Genomic DNA, 18,426 nt, shown 5'->3' on the forward strand with positions numbered 1-18,426 from the left:
GCATTACACTCATACTTTGATGCCAAAAAAGACGAAAGGATCAGATAAATTCATTACCTTATTCCAACAGCACACAAGATGAATATTATATTCCTCCCATAAAACTTGGGGATGTGACAGAGTTCTTTGTGCTGGCATTGGCTGGCGTCCAAAAGCCCAGGCCAGCCTCTGCACTCGCAGGGTTGTGTGAGAGTACTCGCTGTGCTTTTCCCCTCTCCCCATCTTCTCTTTTGGTACACAGTCAGACGCACGCTGGAGAACCACAAGGCGCCGTTACCTCTCCTGGATCCATGAGGGTATAGAAGGAAAGAAAAAATACTGGACAAACACAAAGGCAATCAACAAATCCCCTTCGCTTGAGCCCTGCGAAACATAATAGGGCCAAATCATCATCTATTTAGCTTCGTCAAATCACTGACAGCAGGCCTTGATAAAAGAGAGTGGAAAATATGTAGGGTACAAGACGCTGCCAAGACCCTCACCGACTAGAGCCCCCTATTGAAGCCAGATGTTGACTCAACTGGCCAATTTTGATAAATGGCATGATGATTACCATTATAGATCGGGTAATTTTATATCAGCGTGCCACATTGTTGGTCCTCTTTAATGATAGCCAAATGAACTCTGGTTTGTGCCCGAGGCCAGGTGGGCTTTTCTGTGATTGGTGTGCAGCATGCAGTGCCTCAAACGGCCATTAGGAGGGCGCCCCTGCTTCGGACAGTGCGCCCGGTCTTCTGGGCACCGTTGTTGTTGTCATCAAGTGTCCAGCTGAGCCCTGAGCCCATCACACGGGCCCGTAATGAGACTTAATTGGCGCTTTAGCCCGACTTTTGCCTCCTTCAATGTCCTCAATCCCATTAGAAAGGCTTACTAGATCAGAGCTTGGTGTACTTGACACAGTGACCCAGATGGATGGTTACCTTGCATGACCCTCCGAGGTCCCAGCAGACTGCTGTGGTCCAAACACTGTAGTCTGTCTCCCATTCCTCAGGGATTGGGGTATTACAGTAGATTAGCTGGAGTAATACCACGGTAGAGCACGGGTATGTGGGGTCATGGGATCGCTCCAGGACATGAAAACCACTGTTTGCTTTCAGGGAAAACTGTCACAGACACACTTCTGAGAATCAACGAAATCCAATTAGTTTAATACTTAAAGTCAAATAGTCGTAGTTCCTCCGATTTGGCACTGTCCTTATTCCACCTCTGCAGCAATTACTCACCTTGTTTCGCTCTCTCAGCCAGACCTTCCTGGGTGGGGTGATCCTGAGGGTTGCACTTAAATACAGATAGTCAGTTCCCCTCATCTGTTTTAGGCACTGTACGGAAATTATTGGGTTGAACTTTGAAAGAAAAAAGCAAGAGCTTCCCTAGCGTTACTAATATTTCTTCGAACTCTTCTCTTGACTTTGAAAAAACTTCTCAAAGTAATGCATTTATGAGAAACATAACACTGTGAATATGTCATAGCTAGACCTTATTTTGAAGAAAGAGATGCTAAGTAAACATTTAGTTCAGCCATGAATTGAACAGCACAAGTGGCAGCTCTGTGGCTTCCACATTACAATAGTACTTTCCCAAACCCACGGATTCCACTTAATAAAACTAAATATGAATGATATCAGTTGATGATAGCCTGATATAGTCAAATCAATTACATGATGCGCTTCCAAAGAGTTAAATGGTTAAATATCAAAACTCAAAAAAGCCACCTTTGTGATGTTACTATTATTTGTTTTATTGTATTTATTCTACGATAAATATCACAAGGGACGAATGAATCGGATGAGGAAAAATAAAAATAATCCACCCACTTCCCTCACCATCTCTCCACCCTAATAATTTTCATGCAGTCCCTAAATTACAAAGAACAATTCAATGTATTTTTGCATTTCCCCGCAATGTCCAGCCAACTGGCTTGAATGCAGAAATGTGTCCGTTTAGACTGAACTTGATGTCGGACCTCAAACAGGAACTTTTATATTTAGGTCTCAAATCGCAATCATTCAAAATCAAATGTAATAAAACAAACACAAGAAAGAGCCATAACATAAAAGTCATTTTTGTAGCATAGCTCATTTTATTGTTTAAACAGTTTTGCATAGGAAATATATCCACTTCCAGTAATTGACTGCAGTAAAAACAGCTGCTAGCAGTATAGGCTGGATATAACAGTAACAATCACAAAAAGTTGAGCCTTTATTTACACTGATTTTAATCTTGTGGCAATTTTAGCCCCTGCACCAAATGTAACCAGCTTGAAGGCATCGCCTAATGCTCGGCGTTTCTAAAATCAATAAAAAGAAGGGATATCAAGGCCTTCGCTATACAGTTCACAATGGACACCTGTGGCTCCTAAACTGTCAATGAAAAGATAAAAAACAAAAAAAGGTTTCCAAAAAGTCCTCTAAAACGTACATTCAGATACATACATAGACCTTTGCACACACTTGCAGTGTTACTACGATCACTACTGGAGACTGTTTACATATTGTTTTGTTGGTGTTGTTGTTGTTGTTCGTTATATATAATTCCACCATGATTCACGAAGTAGAAATGTGTGCGCAGAGGGACGTAAAAGTGCCACAAGACCCAAAAATAAATCAGCCCTGCAGAGAAAACTGGTGAGTAATCTTAAGAAAAGACATTATTTCAACCTTTCACTGCTCTTAATGTAGCACTGACCCCCCCGCCCCACTCCCCCTCCCGAAAATAAAAGAAAGAAAAAAGAAGAATGAACATTTCCTCTCAAATTTTGCTTGATGTGGGCATTGTGTGCTGACATAATTAATAAATCGCAACCAAAAAAAAAAAAACATCAAAGAAGTAATAAAGAGCATATTTCTAGATGAGTTTGCCACATTCTGTTCTGTGTGATGGTGTTTTTCTTGTCACATATGAAAGTAAGTCTATCACATTTTACAATTATATACAATAGACACTTGGACAGCTTGAACAGGCACTGCATTGCTATCTTTTTGTCTTCTTTTGGTGAATGTTACATCCTGTAAAAATGCTGGTTTTCATGTTTTATAACAACCTGATGCCAAGTGACTAGCAGCTAGCCAGTGTATGGAAGGTGTGTATTGCTCATGTAGGATGAAAAATGAAGTATTAATTAATGCTTTCCTATAATTCTGCATGTATACGCCCTCTCAGTCCCTACAGAGTGCGTGACATTCAGTTAAAAAGGAAAATCACACATATTGCATGAGTGCCACAGGTCCTCCTTGCATAAAGTTGTCCTGTTTCTCGATGATCGCGGTGATCAATGGCATAATACTTTCTAAAATAAGGTCGTTGTGAGTGTCAAAGTCTGCCTTGAATACGGCTCTTTCTGATGGGTGGAACACTGATTCAAATTTCGTAAAGAGCGTTTTGACAGGCTACATTCACACCCTGCGTAGCAATAGAAATACGTAACCATGCCCAAATACACTAGCTATTGTCAGCTGGAAGGTACAGTACCCTATTCTGAAGCACCTGCAGTTAATGTAATGTTTGTTTGTAGTGTGAATGAAGTGTTTTCTACCTCACATCAGGCATAGACAGCATGTGGAATGTGCAAAATGAGTGATGCCTAGATGTTGGTACTGATCTTTAGAGAGATATTTTAGAGTATCGTCTGCATACGGCTTAACATTGGCCGGCCGAATCCGATCTATGTCGTCTTGCAACATTTCCTCTGAAAAGAAACAAAATAAAAACTATCTGATAGATTCATCGAGGACGTTTGTCACTGCAGATTTTTACCCTGCTTCTCGCTTAAGGTCAGGTGCAATCTGGGGCCTTTTTTCTACTGGTTAAGTGAAGCCACCTCCCAGCTGCTACAAGAAACACACTCACACCAAGATCTTGTTGGACAAGAATTCACACCCATTTGCAAAAAAATGAGATAAATCACATCACACTCGCTATGGCCACACTAATGAAAGAACAACAATTCAAATATTCATGAAGTGTTTCCCAAATGGAAATATCTAAGCACTAACCAAGATCAGAAATAATAATATTAATAATAAAAAAAGCCTTCATTGTTGTTTTTTTTATATTTATGGATCTGTATAGAATATTTCCCCCCTCTTTTTTGACTTTACATACAGGAATACAACCAATGAAAACACTTTAGATTCTACTAATCGGGGAAACCTGGAGAGTTCTAACTCAAATCCAGCATCCAAAACAAAATTATTTTTTTCCCCTAAAATGGAATTGACTTATTTTCCCCTAGAATTGAAGATTTACAAATAAGGGCTTTAAGAGGAGAACTCTCGAGAAAGTTTACAGTGTACAAACTCCTGTCCTACGGCAGGCTTTTTTTTTTTTTCAATAGAAAGACCCTCATCTTCTCTCATTGTGTAGTGTCAGAGGCACTCGATCACACACCCAGCTCACAAAGTCACACACACGCGCGCATGCACACTAACACTCAAGCTGCCAAAGCAGAGTTCAACCCCACAGACTACTGCTATCGACGCAATCAGGATATTTACCTTTATGTACAGTCTCCTATTCAAATAAACACCAACAGCACAGTGACCCTGACACATTTTTATCTCACACACACTCACAAACACACTTGGGGACAATGCACGTCAGTGGGGTCTCCAATGGCCAAAGGCTGCAAAGCACTTATAGTTTTTCTTTTAAAAGAATAAAACAACAAAAAAAGACAGAACAGTGCACATAGAACGGGGTGACTTTTTAAAAAATTTTCTGCATAAGAAATCTGGGTGAAGACGGAGAGATTGAGCTTGACTTGAGGATTATTTTAAAAACGTTTTCTGCTTCTTAGCCCTCTGCTTACTACTGGCGGAGAGCCCACGGTAGTACCGTCTCTCCGAGGGGATCTTTCACGATTGTAGGGAAAGAGTGCAAAAGGCGTCGTAGCAGCATCGGAGGCGCTGCTCTCTCTGTGAGACTTTTTTACATTAAAAATGGTAAGATAATGATTGATATAAATAATGCCCTGTAATACGCCTGAGAGATTTAGTTTAAGACTCGGTTCAAAACACTGTACGGGGAGCGAAGACGATTGCCTATGTGCTAGTTAAGTGCTATATTTTTCTTCTAGTGGATTCTATTCTACTGGGCCGCTGGACATGGAGTTAGAAAACACCATTATTGAAATATTTACTTCGACATACTCTACTGGGCTGGGGAAGTATCTCAGGAATTGACATATGTGCATATCGTATATACATTTATACAAATCTACTACTTATAAAATACTTTCTAAAGGCTTGCTTGAGCCTGTCTGGAACTGATTTGGACAGGTCTCACGAGCATTAGTCGGTGTGTGATTGTTGCGCAGGTCACAGGCCACTTCACTGATGTGTTTAAGGCATCTACTTGGGAATTGCATTCGGTGACGTCTCGAATAGTACGGCGTAGCGTTCGATACGAGCGCGCGACGGCGTCTTCAAGGGATCTACGAGAGAATGGGGTTCTACGCAAAATGATTTCTTAAAGTGATTGTCATACTCAAGTCAAGCCGTCTCTCCTGTGAAAAAAATGAGCTCCTTCAAGGTCACATGCTAGCACCCCAGGTGGAAAGTTGAAAGTAAGAGTCACAGTAGACCAATCAGTGACTTTGCAGCCGTAGAAAGACCAAGGGTGCACTTTGTTTTTATAAGTACTTCTAGAAAAATACCGCCCCTCCCCCCTAAAACTCCCGAATTCAAAATACACTGGAACACACCGTCATTCGGTAGGCCTATATGCTAAAGAAAGAAAAAAAAAAAAGACCTTGTCATACACTGCATAGAAAGCAGTCCCCACTTTGGTCAATAAAAAAAGGAAAACACCCACAACAACAACAACATCATCAACAACAACAACAACGACAAACAACGATATCAACAAAATAAATGCATTACAATATTGTCTATCTCCAAACTAGCCTCTAATAATTGACGCATCTATAAGCACTACCTACATAGGCAAAACTTGGTATTGCATAATTTTCATAATTCTGAATTCCACCCTCCACAATAGTAATTGGAAGATGAACAAAAATGAGCATTGAAAACAAAAAAATAAGGAAAACAAAAAGATGACAGGTTATTAGAAAAACCACCAAAATACTGAGAGAAAAAAAAAAAATGCTGGTTGATTACAAACTTTAAAACGGCAACTATACACAGCCTTGATATGCAATGTAACTGTGAGATAGAGTAGTACATGAAGTTAAAAATCAACAATTTCATTCAGAGTACAAAACAATTCTTATCATAAAAATGTTAATTTTTTTTCTATAATGATAAATGCAGCAAAAACAAGTGTAGTGATGTCTCTATATTCAAAGGCAAGGCACGTAATGTGGACTATATGTCATCGTGCAAATTAAGAGTACTGGAGAGATTTTCCTTGTATAAATATGTCTGGGCTGGAGAGGCAATGGCTGTGAACATGCCGTGCACAATTCTAGATTTCAGGGATTTGCCACCACCTGGATTCATAATTTCAGTTTTCAACCTCTTCCACTGTAGAGTTAACCTTGCACAAACTGTAGCTTTACACATAAGCCTACTGTACATTTGCATGAATTGTACATTTCCATGGATTAACACTTTGCATTCCATATATTTTTTTTTTGTAAACATAAGCTTTAGAAGCTGATGGCCAAATGCATATGTTCTTGATCTTATCGTGAACATTTTTTAAAAAACATGAAATGCCATTTTTACACACTATGTGTGTCTCATTTCTTTACTTATGTTATTTTTTTCCCCCAAAATAAATAAAAAAAACTCCCCATAATGATGGGAAGGGCTCAAAAGAAGTGCTGGTGTTGCTCAGCGCTGCACAGGTAGCTTAGTGCTTGCCTTCAACTGCCTCCCACGCTTGATGTTTTTCTCCTGTGAGAAGACGGATATGTGACCGAAATCAAATTCAAATGTTTCCTTAAACATTTTTACCCATAAATCCATTTAATATTTATCCCCCTTCCTTTAGAGTCTTAGGGCTGACAGACTGATAGCTTCCCTTCAAAAATTCAATTGCACTTGCCTCTATCGCGATTTTCTTATTCTCCGTCTTTTTTTTTCTCAAAAAATCCTTTTGTAAAGGAGTTGCAAATTCTTTTAGTGAGGGGTCCAATCTCAAGCCGAACATTTAGTGTTTTTTTTTTCAAAACCGCATCAAGAGTTCTCAACTCTTACCGTTAAGCGTTAATTCTTGAAGTAAGTAGCAGTAAAGAATAAACAAAGTCAACACATTCTCTGAACAAAGAGTCGTATCACAGTAAACTGAAATCAAAACGGAAGAAGAAAACACTCTGAATTCACAACTTTTTTTTCTGTTTTGTTCCTATGGTGTACACAGTGAATCGTTTGACGTGGGAAAGCCTCTTTTCAAGAGGTCTGATCGGAGAGCTTAGAGTCTCGGAGCCATCCACCAGGCAGAGGTTGTCGGTACGCAGACCTCTTCGCTTGTGTGTAAATCGAGATTTTACATCTTCCCCCAACATGGAAAAATAGTAGGAATTGCCGCTAAGAGACTAGAGTGTCATGCAATAAAACATTAAGGCATCTATACATCACAGTATTTGAATGGATTGAAAAGTTCTGCAAACACAACGACTGACTGGTGGGTGGTGGGTGTGTGGGCTGGGCGGGGGGGCGAGGAGACAGCAGACCTGAAGCGTTTTCTTTTTTCTTCCCTCCGAACTCTTCACTTCACGGCCAGTGTCCTTCATGGGGAGGGACGGGGGGTGGGGAGATTGGGAGGAGAGAGAGAGGGGGGGCGGGGGGGGGGGCGATTGTGCAGCTCGTGCTGCTTGCTGGTTTCATCCATGGCTGCGGACACCTTTAGTGCTAGCTGTGCACCACCAACACCCCCACCCACGCATCCACCCTTTTGGGGGGGGTCATCCGGCCTCTTGTGTGTGTTCAGTTCCCCGTCTCAGCGGGGACCAGGGGCTCACCAATGATGTTTATGCTGTAGTTCTGGTGGACATTTGTTGGCAGAATCGGAGTCCCGTTCGACACTTGGAATGGAACTAAGCTCGCCCAGGTACCAGGACTGTAGAGAGGGAGAGAGGAGACAGAGAGAGAGAGAGAGAGAGAGAGACGGAGAGATTAGTCACATGCCATTAACTTGTTTGTGCAGTCAAAATCAGATTCTTTCCTTCAATTATCCTGAAACGCCGCTCCGCTAACGAACGGCGTCACTGCTCTGCTGACAGTCATCAAGGTTCAAGGTCTTTATTTTTGTTTTGTTCAGACAGAAGAAGGGGTAAACAAAAAGAAAAATGGCAGCACTGGCTCGTTAATCTAAGCTGAGGTGATGCCACTTGATTCCCAGTGAAGGGCACCATGTGAGAGGGCCCGTGACGCAGGCCCTCTTCTCTGCATTGACGGCAGTATAGAAAAGCATGAGAGTGTGATTGGTGGTGGCGGTGGAGGAGGGTGGTGGGGGTGTGGGTAGAAAGTGGAAGGGGGGGTCCCTACACAAAGCTGTCCCATCCCTATTCATCTCACGCTAATGGCAAAACAACACAGTGATTGTTCCTGGGGAGCAACGGTGCTAACTGAAAACGCGAGCGGGAACAAACAGCATGTTGTTCCCGTGGGGTGCTGCACTACGTAGATGTCAGATAATTAGCCCCCCCACCACCGCCGCCCCCTTCTACCTCCCCCACAGGCCCCCAGTGTGCACTCATCTAACACCCTCCCACCTCTCCCATCACCCCCGCTAAGTCTGAGAATACCTGCGTCGCACATTTCCTACCCGATTCACCAGTAACTAACTTTTTACGACGTGCTGAAGTGAAGTACGGCAGTGGATTAAACCTGAATGGGTCAAAATGGATGAAGAAGAGCAGGGGGGTGAAAGAAAGTGAGGAAAAAATGTGGAAAAAGGAAGAAATGTTTGGGAAGAAGATGGATGACATGGAGGAGTTTTCAAAAGCAACAAAAAAAAAAGGTCTGAAGATGCTGGTTTGCAGAAGTGGAACACGTCTTTGTGGAGCTTCACTATTAGACAACATCGTCTGCATTCATGAAAAGATGATCAACCAGTCTGCATTTTATACAAATCACTGCTCTTTCACTTGAAACAATAAAAGTGCAAATTCAATTCACCTCGTGGCCTAAAAGAGTCTTTTAATAAAGATTGAAAGAAAGAAAGAGAAGATGTTTTCAAAATAAAAAAAGTTTTAGATTGTGTTTGAGTGTCCAAAGAGTTAAAAACAACCTCAAGGCTAATCCTCTCTAGCAGTTTTTTCTTCCCTGTCCAGCCCGTCCTCATGCTATCCTCTCTCTCCTGCTTTCTTCCCTCCCTCCTTCCCTCTTTCACCCTGCCAAAAATCATCGGACAGGAAAGGGGGGATTAAGTTTTTCCTACCTTGCTGAACAAAGAGCGCACAGAGTGGCCAAGGGCTGCAGCAGCGTTCTCTTTTTCCCGTTCTCTTTCTTTCTTTCTTTCTTTCATTCTTCCTTTCTTTCTTTCTTTCTTTCTTTCTTCCCCCCTCCTTCCCTCTCTCTGTGTTCCTCTCTGTCCTTATGAGACTCCTCTCAGGTAATGGCTTACATTAGGGGGAGACCACACAGCTACAAAAGCGGACTCGCAGGCCTTTGTGCGCACTAAACCGGCAGATCGGTTTTAATCTTGTTAGAATCGATGGCTGTCAGTCCCTATCTGCATCCCATAACCTAAAGCTGCACTGGGCAGGGTTTTTTATGTAAAGAACTCCTCTGCTATCAGGCTAAATCACAAAGTGTGTGTGTGGGGGGGCTGAAATCCTCCAATCACTTCTAATTGAGACTTGCAGATTCGCCTTTTTCATTACTTTGAATGTGTCCTAAAAAGCAGCAAGTGAGGGCTCCATCCAAAGAAAGTCAGACTCTTCAGTGATTGATATTTTGCTTCTCATCTGGTATGATGCAATCACATACAGGCCATGTTGAAAATGCAGTTTTTTGATGCCACATTACAGGAATTCTTGATATTGCTGTTCCAATTTGTCAAGAAGTTCCCTTTCGCTGCAATCAGGACCCGCCAACATTTTAAAATGCCACTATTCCTATATAACTTGTCTCCATTCAAGTTTTATGTTCCTGCACTCCGAGCAGCTCTGGACAACAAAAAAGAAAATCTGACCTCGATTGCTTGTATTTCCTCAGGTAACCTTCAAGATGGCCTCCCCTTGCCCTGTCGGAGCTCCCAAACCTCACTAATTCTACTCCCTGCAAGCACAGCCCGGGCATACAGCGTGCTTCGTTTAAGGATTAGCTCCCTAAATTAGATTATCTAATGGCATCTTAATGGATTGCTGACCCATTTCCTGCACAATGGCAACATGCAAGTCTGGCAGCGTTTTAATTTGGGGGCCAGCACTGAAGAGGCATTGCGGAGCGCTCCGTTTAAAGGGCAAGCGAGATAAAAGAGAAATCCGGCCGATTCCATCTATATGTTTGAATGGTTTTACGTGAATAATCCATCAAAGAGGGAGGGGGAAAAAGAAAACAGAATAGAATTACCATCCCGTCTTTGTAACGGAATGAAGTAAATTCAGTTGGGATCTATTTTATCTGCGCTCATTACTGTACGGAGAGAGGAGGAGTAAAATAAGAGACCTCGCACTGCTGCTGCTGCAGGGGACATTTTCTCTGCTACCTCCACTGGCCTATTAGGAGGCCTATTGAAGGGGGTTCTGCTGCTGTGTGCATGTGTGTTTGTAAAAGAGTTTGTTACTTCAGCGGGCACAAAATGAGCTGCACACACACACACACACACACACTCACACAGATGATCTACCATGGAAAAGGGGAAAAGGGAGACGTAACAGGAAAAAGCTTAGCTCAGCTTGCTCGCTCTGCCACGGTGAAATGGTTCAGGTTTTTCCCCCCGGAGGGGGAGAGATACAGTATGGAGGGGATGAAGGGGGGGCAGGGCGGACTTTTCTGTAACTTTAAGTTAACGAGAGTAAAGCATGACTTCAGCATAAAGTCAAACAAAGCTAAGCTTGTTAAAAACGTGGAAAGTAAAACATCCTCACGTGGCTACAAAAAAGCTGACCTGAAATGACTTCTGTTATTCTACATGGTTGGACTTCATTTGTTCTAATTAGCTTCATCAAAAGTTGGTGTTATGAAACGAGGACATTTTGTTTTTGTTGGGCGTGAATCCAAGAGGAAGGCTACGCTTCGAAACCTGGATTGAATGTGGAAATAAATAAAGTTCGACAAAGTCATACAAAAATAAACATAAATGCAAATTATTCTGGGGGCGGGGGGGGTAACTAATAGCTGGAATAATCTGTTGCAGGATACAGAAAACAATCCTAAAATATAGCTCATATAGAGAGCAAAAAAAATAAAAATTGAACAAACAGATCAGAAAAATTTGATTTATATGGGAATTTATATGTGACATAATGTCTAAAACGTAAGAAAATCAAGAAAATCATTTATTATATGGTGTTATTTATGGAAGTCTGTGTGTGTCATTGTGTGTGTGTATGTGTGTGTGTGTGTGTGTGTGTGAGAGAGAAAGACGGCATGAAAGAATGAAAAGGTTACCTTTGCCAAGTAATCCCCAAAGTGTCGTCAGTGGCACTGGGGCCATAATGCCTGCCGTTTTGAGTCACGCTCCAGTCACACTTCCTCAGCTGTCAATTGAAACCTAGCGGTCAGATCACTGGAGCCAAGACAACTTCCACTTCAGGTTACACTACAACTCAACACTGTGTACACAAATGCATGCAGAAGAGCCTGGAGCAGGAGCAGCAGGAATACAAAAAAAAAAAAACGACTCCAAAATGAGTCCTGACAATGTACAACAAAAAAAAAATGAATGGAATTTAATATGTGCTGGGGGTAAATAACAGACAGAAAGAAACAAAAAAGGCATGCAATCATAGTTAGTGGTGACGGCTAACCTGGAAGTAAAAAGTTAGTTAGTCACAAGTGAGTGTGCATCATTTTGGTAGTTCATCTGTGAGCGGTTATTTTTTTTTTTTTGTTAGCTGATGAAGCCATGCAATCCACTGGATGCATGCGCCCTGTCGATAATCACTGCTTCTCTGTGAGTGCACTTTCAAATTCAAGGGAAGGAGTACGCATGCCCTCAAGCATGCAGACTTTTCTTTTCATTAGCTAAACTGTTTTTATTGATTAGGGGTCAAAATTACAATGAAGTTAAACAGCACACTCACACACACATACACACACATGCACGCGCACATTAACCCCCCCCCCCCTTCTCTTTAAGACATGCCAACCGTACATACAGATTACAAATTACTGCAACAAAAAAAAAAAAAAAGCCACACACAAACTGTGTCTCCTTTGCATGCATTATGCAAGCGCACGTGTCGGCAATCCAGCTGAGAGCTATCCCTGCCAATAGCAACCTAACCTTGCCCTGTGGTCAACACATTCATTTAGTAATGCATCGGGATAAAACTGCACTGTTAGCACTCTGCGTGCGGCGGCAGACTTTTTTTTTTTCGCAGAGGCTCTTAAGAGGGGATTTAATCAGATATATACGCATACGCTGAATATTCAAAGCCATTTGCGGCGGTCAAGAAATGTGTTCTTTCCTCCTCCGAGCACCTGGATGAACGCATCAGGAAACGATGGCTTCCTGCTTAAATGCAGTTTTTTTTCTGGGGCGAATGCAAAGTAGTGGCAAGAAAACAGAATTTTTAGGGTGAATCTTTATGTGACAGTTTTACTTGATCAGTAGGTGCTAAATAACACTGAATAGGAAACAATGCATCTTGTTCCATCCACTGTGTTTGTATTCAGGGAAGGTTGGGTAGACTTAAACCCCCACGCCGCTCCCGCGCTCTCCAGCCTGACAAAAGCTCGGAGAGAATGCTGCGGGTTGGGCCAGACGCTCGGTGCCACCGTTCCTCGAGGGGCTCGCCATCTGTCCGCTGGCACCGGCACATCAGAGTGGCACGGGCAGCGTGGGGAAGAAAAAAAAGGGGGACGGAGCCGGGGAGGAACGTTAGCAAACAGATGCGGGCAGATTGTGGATTAGGATCCTTCCTTAGATAATACCAAATGACATCTGATCGCGGATCTTTCCCCACGGAATGCTCGACGGTGGCGTTCCCTCGAGGGGTTAACCAAGGCGAGAGATGAATGGAGGGTTTTCACACGTTCGCTGCCTGGGAATCGCAGAGCAGGTGTGGGAGCGTGTGGTGGTGTTGTTTTGTTTTTGAAGCCTACTGTGTGTGTGTGTGTGTGTGTGTGTGTGTGTGTGTGTGTGTCCGGGGACATTCTATTTTAGTGGTGCCACATTTTAAAACTCTGCTCTGAAAAGTAAATTGTTTTAAGCTTTACTACCAAGTTATCAGATGACTATTATTTCGTAGTAATGATATAATATAATTATCATTCATAGCTTGGAATTAACACATTAACACAATGAGACCAGTGTTTCCAAACATTAAACTGCCTTCTATCTCTTCAGAATCAAAAGTAGCTCTGACAGCAGCAGAGGTATAGACGCAAGTCACGGCCTACTATCCGTCACACACACACACACACAGACAAAAACTCTCCAGCCACATGTGGTGGTGACGTGTTTCCCTTTCCTACCAAGTCCAGCGACAAACGGCTCCCAACTAAAACAACTCAAAGTGTCGGTAAAGCCTCGTGGCTCCCGACCAATAAACATCCCCATCAACCACATGAGGACAATGACAGAGCATTCGGTGGAAGTGTTTAGTCCTGAGAGACTTGGCTCGGTGTCGGCCCGCTTCGCGAGGCCAGACCTCGGGCCCGTTAAACCAAACCACAGAAAACAAAAACAACTGTGACAAGCAGAAGCATGATGAATCAATGAGAAGCCTGTTTAGAGTTCCTTAAGCCGACAAGAGCACTTATTCAACTGGATATAGCATTTTAGGCCACTGTCTTTTTACCCTTTTTTAAACTGAGTCCAAAGAAATCTGAGCTGATGTGTGTAAATACTTTAAGTCGTGCATCAGAATCACACAAGTATGTTTTAGGATAATTCAATTTGGGCGAAATTATCCAAAAAAAACTATTTTTTATTAGATTATCATACTGTTTTTCTTTGGAGGATATTTATATATGAGGCTGATTTAGCCCTCTGGGGGCAAAGCTTTGGATTCAGCAGCTCACGGAGCTCCGCTCAGACCGCTGCTGTCTCGTATGTGTAGCCACTTTGTGCCTCACTGAAAGAAGTAGCAGGGCTACGAGAAAACGTGGAAGACAAACTGCGCGACATCAGCCAAGTGAATCCTCCCTCTCCTCCTCCTTCTCCTCCTCCTCCCGAGTGGAATAAAAGCATCCCATGACTGCTGACAAACATCCACCGATATATATATTTTTTTAATTTAGGGGTTGAAAAAAATGGGGAGCAACAAAGGCAGAGAGAGAGAGAAAAGAAAGAGAGAGGAAACAGAGGCCAGCTTTGTCATTTTTACTAAACATAAAAAAAAAATAAAAAAAAAACGAGCTGAGGAGAAACCCAGCGATCATTATGTAGCCGCGTGCAGATGCATTCAATTAGTTGTGGTTGGAAAAGCCTTGGCCTGAGACCAACGCTTTCAATAAGACGGGGTGGGGGAGAGCGCTGTCTCCCGTCCGACAACACCGCAACACTCCTAACCTCGCAGACGCACACAAACACACCCACACACGCAGACACACACGGGGTGACCACATCTGCCCTAGGACCGCTGCTGGGGCAACCGCGTGACGCCAACGCTAAATATTCAGCTTGTGTACCGTAAACGAGTGTGCTGATTGCATGTGGTATGTGTGTGTGTGTGTGTGTGTGTTTGTAAAGTAATGTGTGAGGGAAATAGAGCTGAGCACATTACACTCTCAAAGACACCCACATGTCCCATCCATCTTCTGAGTAGTCGCCGCACAGTGACAGTGAATTTCCTGACTTCCTTTAAAGGAACCATGAGAAATAGATGCTCTTTTCTGTTCTAGACTGTAGGATTTAAACTCTAACACACTCATAATGACATCTTGTGTATTCATCAATACTAAAATTCAAGAGAAAACGTACTGGCGCTGCCTGGATTACTGACATGAGGTGAATTCTACACTGTTCAAAATTCAAAAACTCATATTTTTGCTTTATATAAATTGATATAATCGGCTCAAATTCAGCTAAAGGACATACTGAGGATATTAAAGGGGAAATATGCCAATTTTCAAAATTCATAAATGTTATTCCTATGGTCTAAGACAGTCCAAAAAATATAAGTAAACATGAACAACTCTCTCCCTAATCAAAAAACTAGTGTGTAAACTCAAACTTGTGATGTCATACGGTATTAAGTGTGGAACCGCTCCATAGACAATGAATTGGGAGAAATGTTCTAGATGACACTGAGAGCAACTAGGGGAATGTGCTAAGTATATAGGAACATTTTCTGTTTTAGTGCTGAGCGCACTACAATAGAATAAAGCTCATTTGGGTTAGGGATGCACAGATACAATACCAGATCGGATATTAGTCCGATACTGACTCAAAAAGCTGGATCTGTCATTGGTGACAATGAGGCCGATCTATTCAAATCAATTTTGTTCATATTCTATACACATTATATACTGGAATTGTAATTCCTATTTCAGTTTTGACCATTTTGGTGCTGCATTAAAAAGGTTTACACTTGAATTGTATTTCCTGTTAATTTTGAAGATTTTTTACCAAGTTGCTGGTTAACGATTTATTATTTTAATAATAAATAATAATTCAGTAAATCTATATCTATGGATTTATTTGTTACATCTTGTTTTATGAAGTTAGGAAGGCAGTGTTTAAGTAAGGCCTGATGTTGCCTTACACATAAAAGAATGATCCCAGTCACTTTCACACAGTGAGGCATACAGCTTATTAATTAAACACTGGTTCGGTACTCGGTATCGGCCGATGTGTTGCTATCAGGACTGAAAAAGTTGGATCGGTGCATCCTTAATTTGGATATAAAAAAGGAAACAAACATTCGGTGGGTCCACAAAATCAGTCTCCCGTTCATCGTCTATGGAGCGGCTCCAGACTTTATACCCTATGACATCACAAGTGTGAGACTTACTTCTCTGGTTTCTGGCTTTGAGAGAGAGCAACTAATGTTCACACATATTGATTGAACTTTCCTAGGACATGGAAATAACATATTGGTATTCTTAATTTAGGTGGTGTTCCCCTTTAAATTGTGGGTCATTTAAGGAACGTTCAAGGATGTTAATAATGCTAAAAAAGCATCGTAATTACAGCAAAAAATAATTGATTATCACTATATCCTGCTATCTTTAGCCGTGTAAAGTCTCAATCCTCTTGAGATATGAAAAACTTGATATGCTGCTAATGCCAATAGTGACTGCTATGCTTGACCTCAGCCTACGATCTGATGTAGAAACGCTCTGATCTAACAAGACAGTTTAATGCTTCCAGCAAATCCAATTCAGAGTGCGACAGGCTTTTGCAGAGGGCAGGGGATTTCACATCTGATGTGCGGGGAGATGGGGGGAGGACAGAAAATGAAAGGATAAGAGGAGGAGCAGGTGAGTGCTGGAGGGGCTGAGAGGTCTCACCTGTTGCTGGTGGAGGAAGGCGGGATCTCTTGGGCTCAGGCCTACAAAACGGTTCGTCGGGGTGCCGGGGGCTGAGTAGCCTGGGTAACACGCCATAACAAAAACACAAATACATGTTCGCATTACAATTAGAACTTCAGGAGGCTGTTGCTCTGATCCACAGTCAGTCATTTGTCAACGTTACAAACAACTAATAGTAATAAAGTGCATGCGGAGTCCCACAGGGTTCAACTTTGGGCACACTCCCGTTCAGTCATTTGAACATTTTGTCAACAATTATGGGATAATTTTTCACAAATACTCTTTTGGTATTGTTGTAATGTTTTGTTTATAATTTGAACATGTCATATATAATTAAAGATAGGGGTGTAAGAAAACACACATGAGTATTGTGATATTGTGTGTTGTGATACTTTATCGGTTCACCAAAACACTAACACTATTCAGTTTTAAAGCTAGAGTGAAGATACTGGTATCATATGAAACTAGTTTGTAGCAAAGGAGGCTAAATTTATGCTACATTTTGGCGAGGAAAAACTGGCATGGTGATTTTCAATGGGGTCCCTTGACCTCTGACCTCAAGATATGTGAATGAAAATGGGTTCTCTGGGTACCCACGAGTCTCCCCTTTACAGAGGTGCCCACTTTACTTTTTTTAAGCAGTTTGGGGCAAAAACCATGCAGTTTGTTTGCATGCAGTACAAATGTGTTATTTTTATCTATTCTAAATGACAGTTTTCCTAAAATTAGATTTAGAAAATCGTAATATATAGTATCGTATCATGATACGTATCGTATCGCCAGATTCCTGCCGATACACAGCCCTAATTAAAGTCTACATCTTGATTTCCAGTCACCTTGCTGCATTGATGTAGACAAGTATTCAAGGGCGGTGTGCAGTAGGTGATGGATAGTGGTAATCTATACTGGCTGGTAGGGACTCACCTTCCGTGGATGTGGTGATGGGCTTGGTGTCTGGCATGGAGAGCGAGACGGGTCGCACGGCGCCGTGGTGTGGGGAAGGGGCCAGAACTGGGGTGAAGTGGCCCGGGACCTTTCCCACCTGACCACTGCTGTTAGGCTGCATGTGTGTTACAGACAACAACAACAACAACAACAACAAAAAAAACACAATTCAGCACAAGCACTTTGTTTCAAAGAATGATTTGTTTTGTCTAGATTTAAGGGATCTTCGTGCCAAACATGTGCGGAGTGGTTTACTCCATCTCTGGAGTTTATCATCTTTTGTTTTGGTTTGTCTGGTAAGATGAGAACAGTCGCGAAAATTTAGATTTTGATGGTCATAAATTGACAAATATAAATATCTGCCACTAACATAAGTTTGAAATACAAAACCGAAAAGATGAATTTAGGCAAGACAATCATGCTTTGCTAAACGTTTTGTCTGCCACCAAAAACCTAAAACCCAATGTGAGGACAGCCAATATGTGTCCACTAGTGACTTGTGTTTACAAGCTCTTGTTCGCTTGTAAATGTGCACTTGGGCAGATCTCAATAAAACAACACAAGCATGTAACAAACTACACTTTTCCAAAACGGTTAGCACTAAACAAACTTAATGTCCTATCCTCGTTTCTGGGGGGGAGGGGGAGTGTTTCTGCTCTGTTTTCCCTCACAGATCTAAAATCAACAACAAAAGGTGACTGGACCGCTCACTAGATTTTAGTACTTTCAGTCGCTATGTTGTCACAGTTATTACTAAAAGTCTAGAGGGGGGGGGCACGAGCAACAATAGCTCCTCAGTCAGAGACGATGGATTTCCTACATGATTTTAAACAATGATTTTAATGGCGCTCATAAATGGAATTTAGGAGGACTCGGGCATGAAAAGACTGAGAGAGCTGCTGCGGAGTGACCTGTTACAATG

General features: G+C 42.0%; 1 protein-coding gene across 15 annotated transcripts in view; it reads right to left on the minus strand.

Annotated features, from left to right (window-relative positions):
• Positions 1 to 2,057: 2,057 nt before the first annotated feature.
• LOC141761176 (nuclear factor 1 B-type-like) overlaps positions 2,058 to 18,426 on the minus strand; it is a 69,245-nt gene continuing 52,876 nt past the window's right edge. For 6 of the 15 annotated variants that reach the window (XM_074624493.1, XM_074624494.1, XM_074624497.1 and 3 more), the window contains 4 exons: positions 17,484 to 17,619; positions 16,539 to 16,636; positions 11,526 to 11,614; positions 2,058 to 8,025 (listed from right to left, as the gene is read on the minus strand). In XM_074624493.1, the coding sequence (XP_074480594.1) occupies positions 7,893 to 8,025; positions 11,526 to 11,614; positions 16,539 to 16,636; positions 17,484 to 17,619 (456 nt within the window). In that variant the 3' untranslated portion in view covers positions 2,058 to 7,892. Of the gene's footprint in view, positions 8,026 to 11,525; positions 11,644 to 16,538; positions 16,637 to 17,483; positions 17,620 to 18,426 lie in introns of those variants that run through there. The other 9 variants (XM_074624500.1, XM_074624495.1, XM_074624501.1 and 6 more) reach the window with 5 other exon arrangements.

The sequence above is a fragment of the Sebastes fasciatus genome, chromosome 22 (assembly GCF_043250625.1).
Source record: "Sebastes fasciatus isolate fSebFas1 chromosome 22, fSebFas1.pri, whole genome shotgun sequence".
Taxonomy (NCBI): domain Eukaryota; kingdom Metazoa; phylum Chordata; class Actinopteri; order Perciformes; family Sebastidae; genus Sebastes; species Sebastes fasciatus.